The 27,353-nt window shown below is 45.4% G+C and overlaps 2 protein-coding genes across 2 annotated transcripts; one reads left to right on the top strand and one right to left on the bottom strand.

Annotated features, from left to right (window-relative positions):
* The first annotated feature begins 213 nt into the window (after positions 1–213).
* idh2 (isocitrate dehydrogenase (NADP(+)) 2) lies at positions 214–13,093 on the top strand. The gene is made up of 11 exons (XM_042110882.1): positions 214–401; positions 4,704–4,795; positions 5,614–5,779; positions 6,680–6,840; positions 6,932–7,075; positions 7,679–7,815; positions 8,159–8,310; positions 10,008–10,120; positions 10,983–11,080; positions 11,312–11,404; positions 12,652–13,093. Exons 1-11 carry the CDS (start codon positions 290–292, stop codon positions 12,734–12,736), a joined length of 1,353 nt encoding a protein of 450 aa, XP_041966816.1. The 5' UTR covers positions 214–289; the 3' UTR covers positions 12,737–13,093.
* On the bottom strand, positions 12,791–27,353 carry znf710a (zinc finger protein 710a). The gene is made up of 5 exons (XM_042110455.1): positions 27,309–27,353; positions 22,278–24,278; positions 19,676–19,867; positions 17,016–17,190; positions 12,791–15,594 (listed from the first exon to the last, which is right to left on the bottom strand). Exons 1-5 carry the CDS (start codon positions 27,351–27,353, stop codon positions 15,431–15,433), a joined length of 2,577 nt encoding a protein of 858 aa, XP_041966389.1. The 3' UTR covers positions 12,791–15,430.

The following is a 27,353-nucleotide window of genomic DNA, read 5'->3' as shown; positions in this document are numbered from 1 at the left end:
TGCAATAACTGCAACACTACACATGTAGGCCTACAGAATGTAGAACATAAAATCAACATAACACATATTTTGTTAACAAAGTCGTGGACTTGCATTATGAATATTCAGCGATAGTGGCACCCACCATGTGGCACCAGATTCAAGACTCCTCTGCCACTCACTCTGACGTCAGGGCAAGCATGAAACTGGGCGGGACGCATACAGCATTTCGTTCGACGCGGCAATTCATTCGACCCTTCCTGCGTCCGGAGTGTAGTCGAACAGCAGCTACAAGTGATTTGGGCAAAACATGGCAGGTTACTTGAAGGTCCTCAGCTCCCTTTCAAAGAGTGCTGCCTCGCTGTCTAAAAATCCAGCCGTTCTTGCGCCTGCAACTTGCCAGAGTTTGCAACAGAGAAACTGTAAGTGAAGTGTTGGCTGCGCTGAACGAAAGCTAACGTTACTTCAGTTTTCAACCAGTGCTAAGTTAACGTTATTGAATAACATATGGATATTTTGTTTCGCTTTCCCATAAGGATATAGTATTAGTGCAACGGGTCATCTTAAAGCTAACGTTAAATTGAGCATGTTCTTAGCCGATGGCATATTCAATTTTGCTTTCTAATTAACGAATGCTTACGTTCTTTGCCAGTGCAACGTTATCAAGCAGTATGCAGTTGTGTCAACACTATCAAGTTGAATAACACACATAGGCCTACATTACAATGATACATTTTTTTTGCAGATGTAAGACAATGTCTTGATGCTTTGACAGTTTACTAGCCTGACCGAAAAACTCCGTAAACGCGAGCGAGCTATGGACAGCTGGAGAAAGCGAATCTCGCACTCCCCTGAACCTTTTCTTTGTTTCCTTCAATGAATGGTCTGTTTCGAACATTTGTGATATTATTTATCGATTATGTAACAGGAATACTTAGGCGTTTTTTTTTAGATCTGGTCAAGTGTATAGTGTTGACCATTCTACTAACCGTTAATGGTGTACGTGCGGTGCGCTTTTGTCTGATGCCTACCAATATGGATTTTTTTTGGTGTGACAACTCGGCAAATGGGTGTATCTTAACGTTTAGCTGATGTTAAAAGTCGGCAGTTTTATCAGCACAATGCATCCTGTATGCATGCATGGCTCAAAAGTCAGTCACTAGGAGCGGCTGTATTAAACTGAAAGAAAAAGTACTGACAATTGAAAAAAATACTGTCTTCTTTACCCAGCTAACTGTTCGTCATTTTTTAGCTAACGTTTTCCATAGCTTCTGACTCTAGCACTTTGTTTTTTGTCAAGGTCAGCCAGCTGGCAACAATTTGGAGAAGTAGCCCCAAAGTGAACTTCTGTCAACTAATAATCCTTAATTTGGTAATCTTACCTTTGTTGCAAACGTTTGTGACTGGCTTTTACAGTAGCCTAACGTACAATATGTTAAAAATGGATTATCACACTTGTTGAACTTTGGAGTCAGGATGATGAACTAGTTATCTTAGTCTGAAGATTTTATATAAAAGTTTTGGATATGAACATGTCCGATATACAAATTCATACTGCAACATGACCATTTTCATGTGTCTGTTCTTGATAAGTGTGTGCCTTTACTTTGTGTGCAGTCTTGATCTTTGTTTGAGCAAGTCGGACGAATGAAGGACAGGGATTTTTTTTCGCTCCCTCGTGTCATTGGGAAGCTGCATACATAACTGCATATGAGTTATAAATGCCTCGCCCTCAAAAGTCACCCTGTGCGCCTGGTGTAGTTTGTAGGCCTAACTGTCCTCTATGCAATTCACAGGGTTTCTGTGATTATAAGGATTTTGCATGGATTAAGAGATCAACAGCAGTTAAAACGGCCTGTATCTCGCGCATGGTATAATGTCTATGTGATTACTAAGTCTAAAAAGATCAGTTATATGCCAGAAGAAGTAATTGTATTTCATACCACTACAGCAACCAACAATGGTTTATTGTTAATACATACTTTACTTTTTAGAATTTAAATTTAGATATAAATCTAAAACTTAAGCGTGTAGTTCAGTAGGTGCCCTGCATATTGTGGTAGTGATTGACCTTCAATAATCACTAGCCTACCCGGCAAAGTCGTCTGGTCTTGTTGCTCTCCTTCCTATTCCAGTCACAAGGACTAGCTAGTTGTCTGCCAAGAGATTTTAGAGCTTGTAATTGGAGCGGTGAACTTAGAACGTGCTTTGTGGCCTGCACAAACCTGACGGGAAATCCTCTACAACTGCTGCATGGCGGCGTGGCTGCATATTTACCTGGGCTTTCCTTTTGGCAGTCTAGTGTAGATAAATGTTGGCAGCTGGGACAGACATGCTTTAAGCTTACCTGGTTGGGTGAGTTTGATGGCACGTTAATGAATGTAATTGGAAGTTCTACAGCTGGCTTGTATCCCAAATACCTCAGCAGATGATCTCATAAAAAGCTTGTGACTTTACATTATGCTGCTTAAAAATGGTTGATATCTCTGTTTATGATATTTGTCCTTATGAATACTGGAGATCACGTGTAGGTCATTTACTTAGTACATTGAGTTGTTGAATGATCAGAAAGATAAGACTTAATCATTTGCACACAAAAAAACATGATCATGGGTTTGCATTAAGTAAACTTCTAGTGTGATTTGTTAACCAGAGAGATGATGTCAGGAGTGTGCAGTCAAAAGCCTTTGCGATGAAATTTAATAGGTGTTCTAGAACGTTGTCATACCGACAGAATTATGAGGTTTGATGAGCCAGTAGAAGAGCGTGAGAACTTAACTGCAGCTAAATGGACTGGTATGGAGATAAGGGTTTGGTCATTTGAGCTGTCTTCCAGACCACAGTTTAACAATATTTTTTTGTTTCTGGTAAGAGCAATTGTGTGGTGTAGTCCGGTCCATCCAGCACTTTGAAGACTTGGTACCTTCTGTGCCAGACCAGCATCGGATGTGTCCCAGCTTGGCTGTCCTCTCATGTCTGTCGTGGGAGAAACTGAACATGAATGCAGCCCCAGTAGTTGAAAGTACATCTGTGTTGATTTGAGATCAAAATAAAAAGGGATGGTTGGCCGTTTCTAGAAGATTGTCATTCATGCCGGTACTTGCTGTGAATCTCGGCATGTGCTGAAAGCTGCCAGTATGCCGGTGTAACTTTTCGATCTCGGTCTGCAGAGTTGAAAGCATGGTCTGTTTGTGGTTGGAAACGGGAGAATGTTGTGGCCTGCTTACATAATCTCTCAGCTGTCTCCCCCTCCCCCACCCCCAGACTGCCCTCTCTGTGTCTGATTATTGAGGGGGGCTCCACTGTGCTGGAGGGTAGAGGATTCTGAGCTTATTTTCTTTTTTTTTTTCAAATTCAGGCTGATCAGCCTTTGTATGAAGATTTTTCCCATGATGCATTGTGATTTTAAATACACAGCGGTGCAGATGACCTGAAATGGTGTATGATTAGTAGTGTGTGTGCGTGTGTGGGGGGGTCTGTCTCTGGTATTAATATAGTCTTGTGCGTCACATTGCCTAGATGGTGTGGCAAGATGGCTGACAAATATTTTCAATATAATGAATGCAAAATGAAGAACAGTCTCCTTACAAAGAGTCTTTGTCATTTTCTCAAAACCTTTCATTCAGCATTGTTTAAACTGGAAGCTGTTGAGCACGTTCAATTTGTTCTTTTCGAACTGGATGTTGATATGGAAGTCGGGTGTTGTGCTCATTTGCAGGTTTTTGATTTGTGACGCTGCTCTCTGCAGTGTGCTTTGGCAGTGGCTGATGCCATTTCAGTGCCTGGTGTGATTATCTCTGAACGCTTTGCTTGACACAAAGTATTATTTTTTTGATATTGCAGCCGCTCCAATTTCGGCTTCCTCTCGCAGCTCTCTCAGACTCTTTCAGAATGAGCAAGGAACCAGTGGGAGGTTCGGTTTGGCAGGAGGATCAGAAAGTCACTTGACTCCCTCTGCTCCGCCCACAACCCCCCCCTCCCCAAAGCACACTGGCCTGCTGGGAGACAGGGAGAGTGAGAGAAAAGGGAATGAGAGGGGGTGAGAAGGTAGAAAGTGTGAAGGGAGGGAGGGGGAGTGCAGAGAGAAAGAAAGAAGTAAAGGGGCAAATGATGTGTGGGAGGGAAGTGAGAGAGCAGGAAAAGAGAGAGTGTGAGACGGCAAGGCAGGGAGTCCAGGAAAGAAAGAGGGGAAATAGAAGTGTTAGAAGGGGAGACAAAAGGAGAGGGGGAGGAAAGGAGAGACAAAATGGAGGAAGATAATGAAAGCATGTTATGACAAGCACATTCCTCTGGGATTCCAAAATCCTCCAGGCTTTACTAGACCATATTCTTGGAGATGCAGGCAAAACAAATAGCAGGGCAAGTAACCTCCAACCTGCAGGTCAGTGCACAGATAATATAGCTGTTTACTTTCAGTGGTTTTGCCATCTAGCGCTGTGTTGCAGAGAAGGCTTCATTGCATAGTACAATATTTTCTATCGTCATTGAAGCCCCTTATAAACAGGACATTGGGTAATCAATGCTTCAGATTCCTTTCATTGTCTCCTTGTGTCTTATTTTAGGGCCATTTGCTTCCAGATGTGCCTGGTCATTATTCCTGGGAGACTTTACTTAGGTCTTTTTATAAGCGTTTATAGATGTCTGATGCATAATAACCCCTGAGTTACACAAAGGGGTCAAAGGTGAAATTCTTCTGTGATTGACCTGGCTCACCTTCGTCACAGATGCCGACAAACGCATCAAGGTTGCCCAGCCGGTGGTGGAGATGGACGGCGATGAGATGACCAGGATCATCTGGGAGTTCATCAAGGAGAAGGTGAGGAGAGAGAGAGAGACTGAGAGAGAGAGACTGAGAGAGAGAGACTGAGAGAGAGAGACTGAGAGAGAGAGACTGTCTGATTGCTCCAGGGTGGGTTGTATCTGGCTGGCGAGTCTATTTTTGTCTGCCACGTGGATCCGAGTTGTAGAGCAGACGAGAGAGTGTTAGAGAGCATGATCGTCTGAACAAAGGGTTATATCAGCCTGGGGAGGTGGGGTAGATTAGGGGGTAGCAGGGGCGTGAGGGCTGGCGCTGGCTGGATGGAGGCTCTGGAGGGGACAGCAGATGGTGGATGAGTGCCCTACTGACAGGACGTGACGTTTCACAGGGCTGAAGTCAGTGCCTGTCTGAAACAAGAACGGCGTGTACAGCATTACACAACATTCATAATCATGTGCCAGGGAGAAATACTATGATAGCCTTGTGCCAAGCATTGGAATTATGACTATTGTCAGGATATAGGCTAAAGGGGGAGTGTATTGTTTTTTTCAGTGCTGTGAAATTTTCCCCCTTAATGGGAGCAAGTCTCGGATCACCCCACAGCAGTTAGAGCTAATTGCCGCCCAGGCTTCTCTAATTTAGGGTGTTATATGTGGGTTTGTGGTTCATGGAAAACTAGAGCAGCTTTCAATGCTTTTTTTTTTTTATTTTAAGAATTCCATTCCAGCTCAGTGGTTCTGTCCAAATGTATTTAAAATTTGTAGCAATTATGTGTTGAAATTTATGTAATGTCTTCGGTCTTGCCAAGGATTCAGTTGTCAGTTTGACCTTCCCGTTTAATTAGTCATGACTTATTCTGCTTTGTGGTCCCACAGCTCATCCTCTCCAATGTTGATGTGGATCTGAAGTACTATGACCTCGGTCTTCCCTACCGTGACCAGACCAATGACCAGGTCACCATTGACTCTGCGTTGGCCACCCAGAAATACCATGTTGCTGTTAAATGTGCCACCATCACTCCTGACGAAGCTAGGGTCGAAGGTACAATGCCCTTGGAAGTTTGTGTGTGTGTGTGTGTGTGTGTGTGTGTGTGTGTGTGTGTGTGTGTATGTAGGGGTTCATCAACTATTGAAATCACTAGTTGGTGTTTTAGGCCGATGTAACATCAGCTCCTGACAGCTATTACCAGCTATAATGTAAGCCCCTTTTGTGGGTTCAATTCCCGGCTTCCCTTTGAGCAAAGCACTTAGCCCAGAGTTGCTCTGGGGACAATGCAACAATGCCCTTGTAATATAAATGACATATGGAAGTCGCTTTGGAAAAAGCATCTGCTAAAATGAGTAAATGTAAATAACGACTAATCAACTGCTATTAACTGCTAACATCTAGTAAAAACCTTAACTAGAAAGTCATGTAGTCATGAAATCAGTAGTGTGTGGGTGTGTGTGGTATGTTGGTCTGGGTGCCCAATGGGGCTGCAACTAATGATTATTTCCATAGTTTTTTACTCTTGATTAATCAGTTTAATTGATAAAGTGTTGGAAAACTGTAAAAGAATGTTGAATCGGTGTACCCCAAAGCCCAAAAGTCCACACACCAAACATATTTAGTTTAGAGTCATAGAGGAGTAAGTAAAACAGAAAACATTTTATTTTAAGAAGCTGCTATTTTAACCCCTTTCAACTCAAGCATAGCTAAAGACAAATTCATAGTCATTTTGATGGTAATCTAACTTGTAATAAGAATCGCACGCCGTTGCACGCACAATCGCATGCCCTGCAGGCGGAGAACCAGCCTTGCAGTTTGGCTGTTGGTGCCCCTGTGACATCTCGTGAGAATCTTGAAACATTACCTGGTCAGTAGATATGGCTCTTTGGAGATTGTCTCCGTCTGTTGCTAGACATTTGGCTACCTTTTAACCCAGTTTCTCTCCCCTTACAGAATTCAAACTCAAGAAGATGTGGAAGAGCCCCAACGGAACCATCAGGAACATCCTGGGCGGCACAGTCTTCCGTGAGCCAATCATTTGCAAGAACATTCCCAGACTTGTTCCTGGTTGGACGCAGGCCATGACCATTGGCAGACATGCCTTCGGCGACCAGGTCGGCTCCTGTGCAGTGCAATTTGCTCTAAAACAATGATTCTTAATTGCCGTTTCTCTTACACAACACCACCTCCCTCTGTCTTTTACAGTACAAAGCAACAGACTTTGTCGTCAACAAACCAGGCCAGTTCAAGATGGTCTTCACTCCTACTGACGGTAGCAAAGGACAGGAGTGGGAGGTGTATAACTTCCCTGGTGGCGGCTGTGGAATGGGGATGTACAACACTGACGAGGTGAGGGCAAAGTTCTGTGGTTTCCTCTCCCCCTGCCATGTTTGTATTCACACATAAGACATGAAAAGGTGCATTGTAAGCCTGTAGCAGTAAGAAAGGAAGCTCCATTTATTTATAAAAACTTTGCTCCCTCCCCCTTCTTCTTTTCTGTCTTGCTCTGGCCAGGAAGGTGAGTCCATTTTAAAGACGTGAGCTGTATCAACCAGCTTTGAATTCTGGCTTTTGACTCTGTTTACTGTCATGAAGCTATTGTTTGGGGTTACAACATAGGGGTTGTCTGCTGGGTTCTGTGGAGCTGAGGGAGTTCTCTACTACAAACAAAAGGAGCACTCTGCTTGGTGCAGAGATGTCTATAGTCTGGTCGCACTCTTCATCCCCTCCCCCACTTGTATTGGTTTATTTACATAGCACTGCTGACTGAGAGTGCTTTCAGTCAAACAAGGTGACCACAGTAATATATTTAATGTATACATATGCATCAGGAAAGACTGAAATGAAGAGCACGAGACCAAAATAGAAGTCGAAAGGTTAGATGTAGCATATTGTTTCTCAATGTTGTGATGTGTAAAATGATGTGTGTTGTCTTTCTCTCCTTACTTCTAGTCCATCACTGGCTTTGCTCACAGCTGCTTCCAGTATGCCATCCAGAAGAAGTGGCCCCTCTACATGAGCACCAAGAACACCATCCTCAAAGCCTATGATGGCCGCTTCAAGGACATCTTCGAGGATATCTTTCAGAAGTGAGTCAGGTCCTCTGAGACAGCCAGAAGAGGGCCGTTATGGTGTCAGTTAGGTTGCTCTGTAATGCAGCACCTCAGAACCTTTGACATCTTATAGCCAAACATAGCATTTATGAGTTTCCGGGTGGCATAACCCCTAGGTCAAGGTTGTGTCATCAAAGACTTTGTCAATCATTGTAAACAGGGTGAGATGTACGTTTTCACTTCTTCCCAGACGCCTAGAAAGTCAAAGATTAATCTGCTCAGTGAACTTTTAACTGGGTGTTAGTCTCTCCAAGATTAGCTTTACACCGCCAACCAACCGACACACTTCTGTTTTGGGTTTTGCACGTCTCCTCTGCAGGAATTACAAGCCCGACTTTGACAAGCTGAAGATCTGGTATGAGCACAGGCTCATCGACGACATGGTGGCCCAGGTGCTGAAGTCATCGGGTGCCTTTGTGTGGGCCTGCAAGAACTATGATGGAGACGTGCAGTCTGACATCCTGGCTCAGGGTAAGGACACTGGAGCTCAGGTCATTACGGCTGGTCAAGCAATCACCCACACAGTGGACTTTTTAGTCAGTATCAATTAAATGGGGCTGAAATTGTGCTTACTGCTATTACTGCTTACTGCTATTCTATTACTGAAGGCAGACATAGCATTTCTGAAATGTATGTGTACATAAAGCAACAGATTAGATTACTTATTACTTACTCCATAAGGAAGGTATACTGTACCAGCCAACAGGTGTATGGGAAGTTGGCTTTAATAATGTTAATTGTGTGCAAAGTTGTCACAGAGGTAAACGGTGAAGAATATGTTTTTGGATGAAATGGAAATAATATATTTCTAGAGACCTCATACTTCGGATGTTGTAGGTATTGTTGTACAATATAGGAAAAAAGGAATTAAAAAAAAAAAAAAAACTATGAATAAGTGTGCGTGTGTCCAAACTTCTGATTGGTACTGTATTAGACAATGAAGACCAGTCTTTGGAATAACACCGTTTAAAAGAACGGCGTTAGGTAACAATGTTATATTTTCACTAACGGGGTAATCTAACTAATTACTTTTCCCGTCGTTACAACGCCGTTAACTTTACTGGACGTTAAATGCGGTGCGTTACTATGTATTGATTGAATGAATAAACTATGTAGGCCTAATCCGAACGCACCCTGGCACCTAACGCCCAACGCACCCAACCTAGTGAGGAGGTGGGTTAATAACGACGTAAGCGATTATGATTGGCTAAGGCAGAGTCATGTTTCAGCCAATCAGAGCCAGTGTTTTTACACACTTGCCAGCACACGTGCCACACACACACACACACACGCACACACACACACACACACACACACACACACGCAACAGCTAAAATAGAGATTTGACGAAGCAGCAGAGGTCAGGAGCAATCCGAAAAGTTGGCATTTTCAAGATGAAGATATAAGCACTACTTCAAATTCATCAAGGCAAGAACGTGCATGTAATGTGTACATTATGTCCAGGAGCGAAGACTTTGTCGACATCCGTTGTAAGCAACTCATTTAATTTAATGAAGCATCTCACACGCATCTAAAGATAGTGGCCAAAAACACCGATACCTCCACCACAGATGATAGCTCGCCATCCACTAGCAAAGAAGGACTCGGAGCGAAGTCCTCCAAGCAGCAAAAGCTAGATCTTTCTGCCTCACAACAAAAACCTATGACACGGGCTGAAGTCAACCGTAGGTCTGTCGATGTGCAATATCTTGAATTTCCCCTTGTCTGTCTGTCTCTGTCTGTCCGTCTGTCCGTCCGCCCGCCCTCTCAAAAAATCCAAATTCTTTGACATATAGCAACTTTTTTTTTTTTTTTTTGTAACAGTAGCGCAAATAGTTACTTTCCCTGGTAACGAGTTACTCTTATCATAGGGTAATTCAGTTACTTTTTGGAACAAGTAGTGAGTAACTATAACTAATTACTTTTTTAAAGTAACATTCCCAACAATGGTGAAGACATTTCAGATGAACAATTCATATTTTAGGAACAGTCTAGTTGTACTTGATTTTCTGTTGAATATCTAACATTGCAGTCCTTCTATGGTTCTGGTATTTGATGCCAAATTACATTTTTGTTAAACTAAAAACTAAAATTTTTGTCAGACATTACCTGGCTGTTTAGCTCCTGCATGTCTGACTGGCTGTGCTTTTCTGTCTCTTTCTTGCCAGGCTTTGGCTCTCTGGGTCTGATGACCTCTGTGCTGGTGTGCCCTGATGGAAAGACCATTGAGGCCGAGGCTGCCCATGGCACAGTCACCAGGCATTACCGTGAGCACCAGAAGGTAAGCTACTGCTCCAGTGTTTTTCTCTTAAACTAGGAAGCTAACAGCCAACATGGTTACCTTGTAATCAGCAGCAATAGCACCACTAATATGTGCTACAATTGTTAATCTCCATGTTGCTGCTTTAAGGACATACCTCCTGTGGAACTGGTGTATGGGTCCTAGTAGGCATGTGCTGGAATAGTGTTTGTGTTTATATACAGGTGAACAGTTTCAAATAGAAAGTGTCAAGCTTTTATAAAATTGTGCGTTTGGTTTGTTCATCTTCGGCAGACTTAACAAGCGTCAGTGCTGCCTCCACCCTCCATGGCTCTGGATTCTACTGCGGGCATGTAATTCTAGATCATGCTGTGGGTTTACTTAGAAAGGATCATTATGTGAATACTGGTTATACAGACTTGGCTGTTGGTGGAGAGTACTGCCATCCAGTGGTCAATGCAGGGCATAAAACTCTTTATTTGTTGCTGAGCTCTTGTGATGGCTTTCTTGTGATGGCTTTCTAAGCAATGTATGCAAGATGCTGTTTGTTTTCTGGTTAGATTAGATACAAAAGGCATGCTTTAGTAGAGTTGCTGGTGACATTTTCCCCAGATAAGTGTCTTGGTCACTGCAAATTGACCACTATAGAAGGTGTGCTCTTTAGAAACTATGTGAATGCTCAAGACAAGATGTTTGGGATATTTCTTGAGCATGTGCAGTTTTTCTGTGTCTCCACTTTTTGCAGTCCCACTGATTGAAAAACCTTCCCACTATATTTCTTCTCCACTCATTGAGCCTATTGCACCATAAAGAACCCCTGTTTTTCAGAGGGTAATTGTCTTGTATTATAATGTTAATGACCTCCTTTGTGTCCACTTTAAAGGGAAGACCAACCAGCACCAACCCCATCGCTAGCATCTTTGCCTGGACCAGGGGCCTGGAGCACCGTGGCAAACTCGACGGAAACCCAGACCTCATCAAGTATGTGTGCAGAGGTCACAGTCACACGTTTGTGTCACAACTGTGGCACTTCAGAGTGGTTGTATCCAGAGACGGGTTTTGAGCCCTTGCTGTTCCAAACCCAGTTAACTAGAGCTGTGCATTACAGTAGCTTAACAAAACCTAGAGCAGAACAGAGTCTCTGATAATGAGCCTGGTGAGTCATTTTCACCATTTCCTGCTAATCGCTTTGTTTGTGTCTCTGGCCGGCAGGTTCTCCCAGACGCTTGAGAAGGTCTGTGTGGACACTGTTGAGAGCGGCATCATGACCAAGGATCTTGCTGGCTGCATTCATGGTCTCCCCAAGTGAGTACTGCCATATCAAACACCACTTGTATTGTGCTAAGTGAGCATCTTTAGATTTAGACACGTGTGAAATATATAATGTAGCAAAGGTGTACACATCTCGACTCAACTTTCCAGTTTCAATTATTGATAAACCTAATGCTCATTGAGAGATCGCGCAAATGGTCAGATCAAATTGGCCAAAATGCTGTTTTTTTTTACACTTGTACCAAATCGTGATGTTCAAACCGTGATTTGAGTTGAACCATAATTTGACTGTACCGTTACACCAAGCCCAGTGTTATTTGGATTGATATTCACAGCTGGAAGTTTGGGTTGTTGTTTGGTGGTGCCCTGTTCTGGTAAAATAATTACATGGCTTACTGAAAGGTGCTGACAAAACTCTGTGGGAGTAGAAAGTGCAAGGAAGGATTCATTTCAGGACCAAGTTGCTTGATTGAATTTTGACAACATTATTAAAAGTTGTATTATGTAGACAGAGTGTTACATTACTACATTATTACCACTAGGAATTTGGGCTACATTAGAACAGTCAAGTAGGTCAAGCGTAGCTGGCAAAGCAAACTAATTTTATACATGGGCAACTGGTAATCAACTGATGATCATGAGCTCCTTAACTCAAACATATAATCGTCTGGAACAGATCAAATGGCCAACTTTCATTATACAGATATGCAGGGCTCCAGATGGAACCTAACATGGCCACCAATGCACCTCCATTTTGAAATTTGTGACCAGTCAGTCGCCAGTGGTGACTATCCCCCAGTTCCTTATAACTGAACCTCATGATGGGGTTCAACATTATGGATCAGATAACTACTATATTGCAACAACTCAAATTTTGGATGACCTGATGAGGCGGACTTAAGGTGCAGGGTCATAAAACACTATATTGTTAATGCCATTTGTTTGAAATATTTCAGTGTTTCAACTACATAGGCCAAGCTTTTGATTTGGCCTGTAAATATTTAAGCTGGGCTAGTTATTAAACAAATTTTGTTCTTTTTTTTGTCTGATTCCTGTCCATTCCATGCCTGTCTGTTCTAACTAGAAATGTCATGCTACTAGTTAGTTTCCAAGTTGAGATGGGAAAACATTCATAAAACAGTATAAAACCAAATGTCTAAATGTGGTGTTATCAAGTAGTTGCCATAAACCAAATAATACATTTAAAAAAAAAAATAATGCTATTCGTGTGTATTATAATACATGTTGACCTGCCTGACCTACTCTCTGGTGTTTTACAGTTGCAAGCTGAATGAGCATTACGTGAACACCACAGACTTCCTGGACGCCATCAGAGCTAACCTGGACAAGGCACTGGGCAAATGAAGGAATCTCTGACCATCATGAGCCAGAGAGGAAATGACGGCGGTCATTTTCATGTCATCTTTTGTACCTCATTTTAAACTTAAAAGGTCATGAAAACCACATGCATTATGTGCTGAAGGGGAGACGTGAAGAGAAGAAGAGAAGTGACTAGAATCAGTAGTGTGTTGTGAAGAGAAACTCAGTCCTGCTGTCTTTCACCACCAAGTTACGCTCATTTGCCCTTCCCTGGATTTCCAAGGTTCTTTATTTTTGTAACATGAAGTACTGTATTGTCTCCTCATACTGTATATTGCCATGAACCATTTTATGGGCCTTTTCAAAAATGCTCTAATAAATCTTCTTAGATGTTTGGATCCATTTCTATTTCTTTGTCTCATCAATCAACACTTTGACACCATTTTTTTCTTAAGGTAAATAAATGTATTAATTTACAATATTGTTTGAAACACAACATTTAACATAGAATTCTATTGACAGCATATTCACATCAATGTGCAAAAAAGAAAAGCTTTACCATACCTAAACTTGACAAAAAAAAAAAAAACTTTGCAGAACTAAAGCTGCGATTGAAATGAAATTCATGTTTGGTATTTTTTTTTCTCTCTTTTTGTTATAGTTGAATGTACAGCTCTATAATCCACATTATTTTCTTAATTCTTTGTGAGGATGCCTCACGGGCAGGTGGTGTTGAGAGTATAAAGCTTAAGCAGAGTGTGGAGAGAGAAGCTGAAGAATACATTGAGTTTCCCCCAATCATTCTCTTTTGGGTCTATGGCCCTGTCACATGTCTGCAGCCTGTCGTTCATCACTTCACACCGCTGTGCAGCCGTGATGGATGGCACACTCGCGCGCACACACAAGGGCAGTTAATATTTCTGTCCAAAGTTTTCAGGGCAGTCCTTTTCCCGGCGGAAGGGGGGGGGGGGGCATCGGTAAAGGGATTTATTTGGAGGGGGAGGGGGGGGGGGGGTGTAAGAGTTAATACAATGTAGTGGTGTGTTATTATTTTAAGATTTTATGTCGCATGAAGGTTAAGGAATGGAAAGACAGGAGCTGGGATGATTGTGGATGCGGAGGCTGGGAAATGGCAGCTGCTCATGCCAGACAGGAGAGGGATAGACACTGGCAGCAGTCAGTCAGTCTGTTTGCCTGCGAGATCTACCTCATTAAAAATGAAATATTAGTAGCCAGGCTGACAGTAAGCTACAGAAGAGCTAAGCTCAAAATCTGGGAAGGATAGACGGGGGAGGCAGGGGTGTTAATAATATAGAGGGCTCCTCTCCTCCCATGCTTTCTCTCCAGCAGATGGGATGATTGGTAAAACGGAGAAGGGCCTGTCAGACTCTTTGGTCTACTGGTGGATAAGTCCAGGAGAGGTGAAAACTCGAACAGAAGTGAAACATACAGAACACATTCAGCTTTAAACATCATATACAAAACAGACCTTCAATATATATGGCATTCAGACAGTCTCAGTGATCCCAAAGTTTCGTAGGGGGGAGGGGGGGGTTTGTGGGATGACATGAATGAGAAATATGACCAAGAATTGAGAGTATGATAAGTAATGTTCCCACTATTTGGCCAGCCACTCCAATTATTCTAGCATTGTCATTTTTCCCCCACCAACTTAGACAGTTTCCAGGAGGATTGGCTCCTCACTGTTTTATTACATGGTGATGGTGGCAGGAACTGCACGGTGGTTCACAAGGCCATGGGGGTGAAGCGACACAAACAAAGCAGGACTCTGGGCCAGCACCCAGAGAGAGAGAGCGAGCGAGCGAGCGAGCCAGGCACTGGAAGAAGTCACTCATAAACACACCAAAAAAGCAGAAACGTACAGCTCACCGAGTTTACAAATCGAAAAAATACATGCTGTTTGCTTCCTCAACAGTTCACAGAATAGCTGCAGAAAATGTCATTTGTAACGATAATCACAGTGTGTCAGACAGAGATCGAGTGTGAAAAGATAAAAAAGATGAAGAAACATAAAAACAGAAGAGGGGGTAAAAATGAGAAAGGAAATGACAAAACACACCCCAATGTTGGAGACCATTTTCATTTAGTCAGCTTTGGTTTGTCCAAGCAACTCGCTGTGCTGAACTCTGCAGAGGACATGGAGAGGTGCTACTGACTCATTTCATGATGTGCTTTAATATGGACAAAATAGCAAAACAAATAAAATAAAAAAACCAGAACAAAATGCCCATGAATGGGAGGACGTCACCAACAGAGCCCTCCTGAATGGAGCCATGGATTATCCGTCTGTTAAGTGCCTCAAGATGGCTGTACATATTTCACTACACATAGTAATGCATTAGCCTCAGGAATATTTTGCAATTTAACTGCTTATGTCAAAGACTTCAACATGACTCTTGGGGGAAAAAAAATAATTTCAAACATTTTTACACAAAAAAACAGTCTTTCAGATGGAGGGGTGGAGAGTTCACAAAAATATGAAGGGTAATGTGACAAATAGTTGGCACTCCAGAAGAAAAAAAAAAAACGAAAAAAAAAAAAAAAAAAACCCACCCATCCCAAAGAAAACTTTCACAGGTTTTTCTGTCCTCCAGTGCAAAAGACCAAGATGGTCCCATAAACAAACAAACACACACACACACACACACACACACACACACACACTTCCCTCCAATTGGCCTATGGAAACTTTTTGAAGGAGCCACAGGGGTGTGTGGTTCAGGGTAGAGAGTAGCGCGCGGCTGCTTTGCCGTAGCCGTAGTAGGCCATCTCGGCCAGCTTGCTGAGGTCTTGTGCGTTGTTGCTGGCCAGGTTCTCCCTCTCACTAAACTCAAAGCCCTCCTCCTCGTAGTCATCCTGCCCCTCCATCTCTGGCAGAGTGTCTGCAGAACAACATATAAAACAAACAAAAACATTAACATTTACAGTCATTAGTGACTGGCAGTCAGATCAGGTATTTCGTTGGCATGTGTGCTAATTGGCAATTACACCTTGAAAACTGACACCATGCTCATTCCATTCACTCTTGAAGCCAACACATTCATCCGGCCAAATGAGGCCAAGTGCAAACTACAGTAAGTGCACAGGTCGAAGAGGCCAACTTTTAAATGTGCACACAACATGAATCCATGAATTAACTAGCACACCCCATGAAAACGGAAGACTATGAATCTTACACTGACTCATATACACTTGAAAATAACCTGAAACACAACCGTTATATAATCTCCCATATATCATGTTTACACTATATAAACTAAATCTATACACATTCATATACAGAAAAAGTTGGGACATTGTGTAAAATGCAAATAAAAACAGAATGTCATAATATACAAGTCTCGTAAAACTATATTTAGCAGCAAAAATGATTTTTTTTTGCCATTTGCTACAGTTTTGATAATGAAATGTTGTCCCATTACTCCCCGATATAGGATTTCAGTTGTTCAACAGTATGGGGTTTTCTTAGTCATGCTTTTCATTCCATTATGCACCTAATTTGACAAATCTGGACTGCAGAAGGACCATATTAGCACCTGGACTCTTCCTCTATGGAGAAATACTATTTAAATATATGCAGAATTCATTTTGGCATTGTTTTCCTGAAATATTCAAGGTCGTTTCTGAAAAAGACATTGCCTGGATGGCAGTATATGTTGCTCAAAACCTGTATACATAATTCAGAATTGACACACACACACACACACACACACACACACACGTACACATTCATGTATAAATTGTTCTTTGCCCAAATCCTTTTTAATTATTTATTTATAGGCTTTTCTAGATGTATAGGGCACTGGAACCGTATGTGGTAAGGGATGCTGCGCCACAGTTTCCTTTTATATCCTACTTCTTACAATGACTTCAAAAAACTGGTTAAAAACTCGAGAAGACTATTGACTGATCTGGAATCTGCAGATGAGCTGAACTAATGGGAACTTTTAGGTCACGGGAATGATCTTGATGCCAGTGGCGGAAACAGGCCAGGAGAAAGACATTAAGAGCTCAAGCCTGTGCACACACACACAACACCCTGCACCAGACCTGGTCTTCAGCCATTCAGGAGCTTACTGATGTGCCCCCACCCAGCCCATATTTACAAAATCATCCAGCCTCCACATAAAACACATATGGCCTGATATGGATAAAGGAGAGCAGCGCAGGAGTGGATGTAGTTGTGAGCTGCTGGCTTAAATATCTGGGTGTGGAAGAAAACATCAGTCAACAGCACTGGAGGCAAGCGAGCGCCAGGCTACTGCTAGTCCCATCCGCCCGCCCACCTGCCCTACATGCTCACCTTGTCCGTCGGGCGAGCCATCGAGGATGCCGTGCTTGACCTTCATGTGGCGGCTCAGGTTGCCCTTCAGGTTGAATTTGCTGGAGCAGTAAGGACACTTGAAGGGCTTGCTGCCAGCGTGGAGGTGCATGTGTCCCAGGAGGTTGTACATTCGGTTGAAAGACTTGCCACACACCTGCGGGGGAAAAAAGGGGAACACTGAGTTAAGACAGGCGCACACACACACATTTTCACACCTTTCTAAAGTCTAAAGGCTCTGGCATGGTCCTGCGTCACATTTGCGCGTGTCCAAGACGTGCGTCATTTTTGCCGTGGACGTGAAGCATACTCCAATTTCTGCTGTCCTGAATGCGCGTTAAATTGTTACGGTTAGCGCCTGCGCACTACGGATTAACTGTGATACTCTGCCCCACCAACTGGGGGCGGTACGTCGAGCCTGAAAGTAGGACACAACCAGCAAAAAAGCCTGAAACGCCTGAAGAAAAGAAGAACTTGGGATGTGCGAGCACTAAACGAAGGAAGAGCTGATGAAGGAAAAAGCACCACGAGTACGTTCGCCTGTCTGCTGGGAAGTTTGATAAGCTGGCCCATCGCATCGCTCCATTTATCATCCACCAGAACACACACAGCACACCTGTTGGTATAGCTGAGAGACTAGCTTAGCCTACTTGCTTATTAGGCTACTTAGCCTGTAGCTTAGTGACTCGGTGCTGCGAGGGCAGCAATATTGGTGCGATACAAAGTAAAGACATTTTTCTGAACACATGCAGCAGTGTCATGGTAAGAAAGAGTTGTGCGTACAGATGTCCTCAATTAAATTTGTATTGAGTCTTCACACCTGCCTCATACCAAAAAGTATGAACCAAAAACCTGTAAATATGACGTGTCAATAAAAGTTTTGAAGTAACTATTTGTGTTCATAATGTATGTCTCACTGTGATAATGGGTGTATTTAGAGCGAGCGGTAGCCTAGGTTATTCCTTCAATTATTATTATGATAACATTATCCGGTGTTGACAGGCGAGTTTCGAGATTGAGTTCAGCATTGTTCAGGAGTAGGCTAGGAGATAATGATTGCACCTGGGAGAGGTAGGCTACATTCCCTTTATTATTATAATCACTATTGATAATGCATTATATAAGGAACAGGCGAGAATGCATCTCGATCAGCAAGTGTTACATGGGTTTCGCCTGAGCGTTGTAGATAGATACCTTTAATTGGCTCTGGGTTTTGCGATTTGATTTCAGCATACGCTCATTTTTAAAAGATGCATTTAATCCGAAGTCATGTCAGCTCTCTATGCAGGGAGTAGGGCTGTCACTTTTATTCGAACATGACGTGAAATATCCGTAGTCGAACTATAAATAAACTATTCGGTTTTTAGTGCTGTGTAGCGCATTTCCCGGTGTTGACAGGCGAGTTTCGAGATTTGAGTTCAGCATTGTTCAGGAGTAGGCTAGGTGATAATGATTGCACCAGGGAGAGGTAGGCTACATTCCCTTTATTATTATAATCACTATTGATAACGCATTATATAAGGAACAGGCGAGAATGCATCTCGATCAGCAAGTGTTACATGGGTTTCGCCTGAGCGTTGTAGATAGATACCTTTAATTGGCTCTGGGTTTTGCGATTTGATTTCAGCATACGCTCATTTTTAAAAGATGCATTTAATCCGAAGTCATGTCAGCTCTCCATGCATGGAGTAAAGGCTGTCACTGTCTATGATTAGTTTTATTTTATTGTTTACCATCTCATTCAGTGCTATATGATCCAGGGCTCATGACCAAATCAAGCCAATATAATAGCCAGTAGCCACAATGAGCCCATGCAGCCACCCTGTTTCGACAATCAAAGGTAACGCACAGAACGGCCAGCAGACAGATAATTACGTCCCCAACTCATCTAAAATGTGGTGTCTTGAAATACTTTGGGTTCTACACCATAGATGGTAAAGTGACCGTTAAATATAATGTTAAAGAATGTATCTGTGGATTGTGGCTTTACATCGGTCGAAGTTGACTCCATGTCGTGGTGTCTCACGTAACTCAAAGCCAGGCAAGCTGAGGACAGGCGCTCTGTTCCATCGTCGTTATGGTAACCAAACAAGTCTTCTTCTGTCTAGGTTTGTTTCTACGTTTAAGTGTTGTTCTTCTATGTGGTCCACCTACTGGAGGGGAGTGTTTACAGCAGTTCCGTTTCACACATGCGCAGTCTACGCGTCACTTTGACGCGCGGTCTTAAATTTCGGTCGACTCAAAGACGCGACACATGCTGTAAAAATGACGCAATTCTCGTCACGCGCTCACCAGTGCCGCGTGCGCGGGACGCAGACGCGGGACCATACTTTAGGCTTAAGAAGCATGGTAGACAGAAGGGTGTGTGAGAAAGAAAAAGAAAGTATGTTTTACTCTCATAACCTCATGACCTCAAAAGGGTGAAAGGCAGAAAAGAATAGAGTGATGGAGTAGCTAGAGAAAGAAAGAGAAAGGGATAGAATAAGAGAGAGAAAAAGTGATGAAATGGGATTCAGGTAAGGAGGAGAAACAACAGATGCTACCAGATTCCCAATTCCCAACCAGATTAACTTTCTCGTAGTTGGACAGATAAAGTATGAAAGAAAGAAACAAGATGGCCGACTGAGGCTGGACTGGGCTACCTTGCACTTGAAGGGCTTGACGGGCAGGTGCACAATCATGTGGGTCTTGAGGGTCTGCTTCTGGACGAAGGTCTTGAAGCAGACGTGGCACTGGAAGGGCCTCACGCTGGTGTGGATGAGCATGTGGCGCTTCAGGTTGGCCGAGAGGGTGAACTCCCGCGAGCACACCTCACACTTGAATTCCTTCATACCCTGTGTACACCACACATACACACACACACACACACACACACACACACACACACACACACACACACACACGCGCAAACAAACAAACAAACAAACAAACAAAGAGCAGGTTAGGCACAAGTTTCTTTCTTTAAAAACAAATAAATAAACAGTAGACACACTATTATTAAATTATTACAAAGTTTTTTTGGTGCCGATTTCTCTCCCAGCTTATCATTTTGTGTCTACATATTTCTCCACAATCATTTGCAGGCTATAGTAGCCAGAAGGCAAAGTGAGCCAACAATGAAATGAAATGAAATGGAATGGGGGAGAGAAAAAAGGAAGAGGAAGAAAAGGGTCTGGTTGCCATAGACACCGCACAATCTATAGAAGAGCTCAGCTGACTACCTGACGAGCAAACAGAATATTGCACGCACACACACGCAGGAACGCTCGCACTGACAACACACATATACACACAACCACACAATATAAAATAAGTACGGTGTGGTCATCGGAGTACTGCAGGGAAAAGTCGCTCAGTTGTACACACACACAGACACACTCAAACTAACAGAACACTGCAGCTCCACCACGTGGTGCCTCTGAACTCTGCAATCGAGGGAGCCACATCTCTAGCTAAGGGAAGTGACACACACACACACACAGCTCAGATCAGATCTGACTAAACATGTCAGTATGTGGGATCAAAGTTGTTTCTTCTGCATCTGAAACTGGTCACTGATAAATCTGAAAATCTCTGATCTTGGAAATAACAATTTTCATCATAGCTTACATAGATCACAGAATGGCTGATTCAGGGCTGTAATAAGAAATACTGATAACTGATTGATACAACTTCATCTTCATAATGAATTAAAATTACAAAATCTAAGAAAACTATAGATTAATCCATTTAACTACACATAATTATGATAAATTATGAAGGGCTTAAAAATCATACTGTTCCACACTACCAACCATCTTAATACCAGTTTTAAAATTCTAGTGCAATTAAATAATTAAGTGTTTAAAAACATACAATTCCACACCATCATCTATCTCAATCCCAGTTTCAAATTCTACTGCAATTAACCACTTGTAATAAATAAGACATTTAAGATACTAATTGTACACACTGACAGCCCCCTGTGGCCAGCCCCACTTCAGCACAATCTGTTCCACACAATATATACTCACAAGAGCATGCTGATAATGTCTCACACCCACACACCCACCCACCCACCCACCCACACACACACACACACACACACACACACACACACACACACAGACACACACACACACACACACACACCTATCGCTATTATAAAACCAGTGACAAAGTGGGCTTATCCACAACCTCAAGACGAGTGCCAGTGTTTTTATTTATTAGGCAGTTAACCTGCGACACACTTTATTTACCGAGTCTGAAGTCATAAGCGAGCGGCAGGATGAATCATCACGGCCTCAGTCACTCGGGGAGTTGAGAGCAGGGTGGGGGAAAGGTGCAGGGGCCACTGGTTATGGAATGACACACTTCACAGGACGAAAAGAAAAAAAAAGAAAAAAGAAACACAAAAAAGCACATGCAGGAAGGGGGCCACTCCCTTAGGTGGAAAGATGATAGGACAGCTCCGGGGCAGGTGGGAGGAGCCACGTCAGGCAGGAGCCAGACTGAGGTCTGTGTGTGTGTGTGTGTGTGTGTGTGTGTGCTGCAGGTGTATGTATAGGTTTGTGTATGTGTAGGTGTAGGTGTATCTGTGTGTTTGTATAGGTGTTTGTGAATGTGTTTCTTTGTGTGTTTGTATACGTCTGTGTATGTGTGTAAGTTTGTGTGTTTGTCTATGTGTACACATGTGTTTGAGTATGTGTCTGTGTGTGTGTGTGTGTGTGTGTGTGTGTTTGCATGTGTTTGCTCTGGAACCTGTTCTGTGAGTGAGTGAGTGAGTGAGTGAGTGAGTGAGTGAGAGAGAGAGAGAGAGGCGCTGTACTCTCATTAGAGCGCTCGCTCACCCGCAGAGTGCCACGACGGGCGCCCTATCATGAAGCTAATCACCGCCACGCTCTCGGGAGACGAGGTCACGTAGCGGCACAGACCCGCCGCGGCTGGAACGTCTACGGTGACAGGGCGGCAGGGGGAGGGAGGGCAGGTGAAAACTCTCATGACAGATCATGAAGGCTTTTCAGCACTTATGACCTTCAAAAAAATAGATATTTACACAAGACAAAAAAAAAAAATGAAAAAAAGAAAAAAATTGAAAATAGAAGAGAAAAAAATAAGGAAAAAAGTGTTTAAAAAAATATGAAAATATGAGTCATTTCACAAGCATGAGGAGGTGATGGTGGAGGTCGTGCGAGGTTTTTGGAGGGGGAGGGAGGTGCTGGGAGGCGGGGGGGTGAGCCCGTGCGGGAGGGGGGGTTTCAGTACCTTGTGCTCGGCGGCAGCGGCGGAGGCGGAGGCAGCGGCCTGCTGTGCGAGTACCTTGTGCGTGAGCGCGTGCTGGCGCAGGTGGTGGATCTGGACGAACTCCATGCCGCACTCGGAGCAGACGTACGGCCGCACGTTCTGATGCTTCATCAGGTGGTTCTGCAGCTGGCTGCGGTAGGCAAACGACTTGTGGCACTCAGGGCACTGGAAGGTGGCGGGCCCCTGGTGGCTGGCCTGGTGCCGCTTGAGGTGCGCGTGCGTCGGGAACTCCAGGCCGCACTGCGTGCACACGTGGCAGTGGCCGTTCTCGTGCTTGGCCTCGTGCGTGCGCAGCTCGCTCGGGTAGGCGAAGCCGCGCGCGCAGAAGCGGCAGCTGTACGGCTTGACGTCGCTGTGCTGGAGCATGTGGCGCTTCAGGTGGCTGGTCTGCGTGAAGGCCTTCTTGCAGACGGTGCACTTGTGCGGCCGCGTGCCCTGGTGCGTGAGCAGGTGCGTCTGCAGGTGGCTCGGCTGCTTGAAGAGCTTGCCACAGTGCAGGCACTCGTGCGGCTTGATGCCGTTGTGGCCCAGGATGTGCGTCACCAGGTTGTACTTGGATGTGTACGACTTCTCGCACAGGCGGCACTTCCAGCGCTTCAGGCCCTCGCCCACGTCCACGCAGTAGGACTCGTCGATCTGCACGTTGATGTCCAGCCGGTCGATCTGCATGCGCCGGCCCAGCGAAGCCTCGCCGTCCGGGTGGTCCGCCCACAGCATGGCGGCCGCTGCTGCCGCCGCCGCCGCGGCCGTCGCACCCCCGGGTCCCCCCTCCTCGTAGTCCCCCTGCAGGCCCATCTCGGCCGCCTCGTAGCCGACCACGCTGGACTCGTAATAGCGTCGCAGCGCGCTGCTCTGCTCCTCCTCCTCCTCATCATCATCATCCTCTTCAGCCCTGGCGGCGGCAGCGGCGGCCTCCTCGTCCTCTTCGTCCTGTCCCGGGCTCTTCAGGAGCGAGCCGCGCATGCGCTCGTCCTCAGCGTCCTCCGCGGTGCCCTCTTCCATGGTCTCCACTTTGCCCGTGCGTGCCCCCTCCTGTCGCTCGCGGGCTCCTCTCCCCGGCTCGGCGGGTCGTCCCGGGTTGGACCGGGGCCTCATCATCTCCCCCCTGCCTCCACGATAGCTGGCACCTCCTCCTCCTCCTCCTCCTCCACTCCCACAGTCGGAGCAGTCTCTGTGGCACGCCTCCTCCTTCAGGGGCCCCCTCTGGGGTGCCAGGTCCATGGGCTGGTCACCTCTGCCCGGGCTGCCTCCCGCGCAGGCGGGCAGTGCCATGTGCTCGGGCCCCTCTCCCTTCACGCTGATAGGGGTGTGCGCATGGCGGATCTGAATCTTGTTCGCTGGCTCCTGGTCCTCCGGGTCGCCTCCGCCGCCGGCCACCTCCACCTCCCCGTTGCTGCGGGGTCGCCGCATCCGGCCCCTGGGCCCCGGCCGTCTCCGCGGGCCCCTCTCCTCTGAGCTGCCTGCTGGAAGGGCCAGGTAGTCCCCGTTGGCACCAATCAGGGTGCTCTCAGCAGCGTACTCGTACTCCAGAGCCTCGGGCGGGGGGTGGGGTAGTGAGAGGTGGTGATGAGGGTGGTGGTGTTGATGGTGGTGTGGGTGGTGTTGTTGTTGTTGTTGTTGTTGTTGGTGGTGGTGGTGGTGGTGGTGCGGAGGTGGCGGAGGCGAAGAGAGCAGCATGTGCTCGCGGGGCTCGCCAGTGTAGAAGCCGTTGGGGGCTATGGTGGCGCCGAAGATCTCGTTCTGGGAGATGAGGCCCAGCACGGCGGCCTGGGCCAGCGACAGCACCACCACCGGGTCCGTCTGCGTGCCCACATCCACTGGCTGGGCCTGTGGCGGGGGCTGCTGCTGCTGCTGGGACTCCTTTGGCTCAGGCTCCATTACTTCAGACGGGCTGCGGACCTTCGAAGGCCTCTCCCGCTCCCTCTCCTCTTCCTCTTCCTCCCTCTGCTGCTGCTCCTCCTGCTGAAACACACAAATGCACTCAGTCAGTGACTGGTAGGGAAACTCAACTCAACTCGGCGCAGTCCCAGCCTCTGAGGTGGCTCCTCTGCCGGCATCTGACTCACTATGCTGAGTGTGGTGAGGCAAGCAGCAGAAGACAACAAAGGGGGGGGGGGGGGAAGAAAAGAAGAGGAAGAACAAAAAGCTTTCCTTTTTTTCTGTTTGGTCCTGATGAAGTATGTATGTAACAACATCAATCTCCCCTGTTGCGATGTCAGAAGAGCACACACATAAACGCGCACATACACACAGAAGCAGGCGCTTGTGCAAGCACACGCGTACATATACGCGCGTGTGTGCGTGACGATGTGTTGTTTCCTTCTCCTTGCAAGTCAGAGACTTCAAGAACATTAGCCACTGAGCGAGAGACAGAGACACAGAGAGAGAGAGAGAGAGAGAGAGAGAGAGGTGGGGGAGAGAGAGATAGAGAGAGAGAGAGAGAGAGAGAGAGAGGTGGGGGAGAGAGAGATAGAGAGAGAGAGAGAGAGAGAGAGAGAGAGAGAGAGAGAGAGAGAGAGAGAGAGAGAGAGAGAGAGAGAGAGAGAGAGAGAGAGGGAGAGAGGGAGGGAGGGATAGCTGCATTCTGACTACGCCTTGCCTTGCCTCGTCCTCTGGATCCAGCAGTGAGCGCATTAGATGGGGGAGATAAGGGGTAGATCTGTGCAAGCTCGCGAGAGCCTTGCTTCCTTCCTCTGCACTCTCTACAATAATAGGGAGCACAAAAGGAGAGCTGGGTCCAACCAGGAAGTTCACATCCGCAGACTGTCCGCAGCACTTCCTGTGTGCTCCAGCCAATGGTGGATCACTCCAGCCTCTGTACTGACCGGACAAACTTACAATGATGCACAAAAGCAAGGCCGCACAAACACACACACACACACACACACATAAACAACTGTTGTTTTTTCCTCACTGGGGTTAGAGTTCAGTCAAGGCACCAGCATGAGGCAGCATGCTCATTAAAAGCAGGGTTCTCAGTTAGTTCTTGTGGCAAGTTGAGGAACTGTGCTGGTGGTCAGAATCACACCAGCACCACAGATCAGCTCTGGGCCACAAAGAAGTTGTCACAAATAAAAAAAAAAAGAGAACCAATTTCAAGTGCTGACAAAAGCCCCTTCTTCACTGGTGTAATGAGCAAGCCAGTGGGAGACCCTTACATTTCAAATCCTTTTTTTTTCAAACACACCTTGTCTTTGCAAAGGATTGTGGGAAGAATCCTGAGCCTTTGCATCAGAATAAGAATGGTTGGGTTAGGACATTTCCTTCAGAGCCTTCCCCACTCTGGGGTGGGAGGGGGGGGGGGAGATGAGAGTGAGACAGACATGAAGACTGATAGATATGAAACCGAGAAAGAGAGAGCGAGAGGGAGAGAGAGAGAGAGAGAGAGAGAGAGAGAGAGAGAGAGGAGACAGAAAGCAAAAGAGAAGGAGGGGGAGAGACTGAGTGAGTGAGTAAGAGATAGAGCAAAAGAGAGGGAGGGGTAGAGAGTGTGTGTGTGTGTGTTTGAGTGTGTGTGTGTGAGAGAGAGGGAGAAACAGGGAGGGGGAAAGGGGGACAGAGATAAAGGGAAAGGGAGAAAGAGAGAGAGAAAGAGAGAGAGAGAGCACAGGGAGAGGCAGAAACAGAAGGCAGAGAGGGGGAGAGAGGAAGAGAATGAGAAGGAGAACCTGGATGCCCTGATAACCACGTCATTTATAATTACTGCTTTTAAAGTAGACAGACAGAGAGAAAAAGAGACAGACTGTTTGTATGTATGTGAGTGTGTGAGGAAGTGTGTGTGTGTGTGTGTGTGTGTGTGTGTGTGTGAGTGAGAGTGTAAATGTGTGTATAACTGTTTCTGTAGTGCTGTGTGTGTGTGTCAGTGCTGTCTGTGTGTGTATGTGTTGTATCAGTGTATGTGTCTGTGTGTGAGGGAGAGTGAGGGAGTGAGTGAGAGAGTGAGAGAGAAATGAGACAGAGGGAACAAGGAGAGAAAGAGAGAGGGATAAGGGAGGGGGAGATTGAGTGAGCATGTGAGAGAAAGAGAGAGAGAGAGAGAGAGAGAGAGAGAGAAAGGAAAAGGAGAGGGAGGGGCAGTGTGGGGGGGTGAGAGACAAGCAGACTGAGTGAGTGAGTGAGTGAGTGAGTGAAAGAGAGAGAGAAAAAAGAGAGAGGGGAGGGGAGTGAGGGAGAAAAGAAAAAAGGGGGAGTATGAGAGAGAGGGAGGAGAGAAAAAAAACACGACAAAATGAAAGGCAGACGAAATGAGAGACAGAAAGACAAATGAAAGAGAGGAGGGAGGGAGGGGGGAGGAAGGGAGGGAGGGAGGAAGAGAGACTGAAAGAGAGAGAGAGAGAGAGAGAGATAGAGAGAAACAGTACTGCAGAATAGTGGCTGTAAAGAAGGTTACATGAATGTAAAAGATAGTTTAAGAGAACATATATAAGGGAGCAGACAAAAAAGTCGAACAAAGGTAAAGAGCACAGATAGACAGATAGAGGAAGACAGATAGAGGAAGAGAAAGAGATAGGGAATGGATGGGGGGGTAGGGGGGGTGGGGGTGGCAGATGGGTAGATAGTCAAAGGAAGAGAGAGAGAGAGAGACAGAGACAGACAGAGGGGGGGGGGGGGTAGGGGGATAGCAAGAGAGGAGAAAGAGGGGAGAGGGGAGAAAAAGAAAGAAAGTCAGGATAGAGGGGAACAGAACAGGACAGAAAGAAAATGTCTGAGAGACAGAGTAAAAGAGTGATACAGAGCGAGAGAGAGAGAGAGAGATAAGACAGAGAGTTAGGCGACTCTTATCAGTAATGATGTTCTTGCTGCAGCACTCTATGGAAGGGAAGAAAGTAATCTCCTTTTCCCCTAGTAAGAAACAGAGAGAAATACTGGCGCAAAAAAACCTTTCAAAAAGCAAACCAAACACAAACACACAGAGACGCCTTCACCTTCAGCACCCTCACCTGAGCCGCACACACACGCCTGCACTGGGTTAGAGCCGGGAAAGTCACTCACCACATTGTTCCTGGTGTGATGTTTGAGGTGTTTCAGGGATCTCAT

The sequence above is a fragment of the Alosa sapidissima genome, chromosome 11 (assembly GCF_018492685.1).
Source record: "Alosa sapidissima isolate fAloSap1 chromosome 11, fAloSap1.pri, whole genome shotgun sequence".
Classification (NCBI taxonomy): Eukaryota; Metazoa; Chordata; class Actinopteri; order Clupeiformes; family Clupeidae; genus Alosa; species Alosa sapidissima.
The sequence above is the reverse complement of the archived record's forward strand: the minus strand, read 5'-3'. Positions and strand labels throughout refer to the sequence as shown.

Bases quoted from the DNA above. Each gene is read 5' to 3' on its own strand.
- idh2 (XM_042110882.1), top strand. From the start codon at position 290: ATGGCAGGTTACTTGAAGGTCCTCAGCTCCCTTTCAAAGAGTGCTGCC. The intron at 7,816-8,158 runs GTGAGTCAGGTC...TCTCCTCTGCAG, and splicing joins TTCGAGGATATCTTTCAGAA to GAATTACAAGCCCGACTTTG. The intron at 10,121-10,982 runs GTAAGCTACTGC...TCCACTTTAAAG, and splicing joins ATTACCGTGAGCACCAGAAG to GGAAGACCAACCAGCACCAA.
- znf710a (XM_042110455.1), bottom strand. From the start codon at position 27,353: ATGAGATCCCTGAAACACCTCAAACATCACACCAGGAACAATGTG. The intron at 19,868-22,277 runs GTACTGAAACCC...TGGTGTACACAG, and splicing joins CCGCTGCCGCCGAGCACAAG to GGTATGAAGGAATTCAAGTG. The intron at 15,595-17,015 runs GTGAGCATGTAG...GTTGTTCTGCAG, and splicing joins TGGCTCGCCCGACGGACAAG to ACACTCTGCCAGAGATGGAG.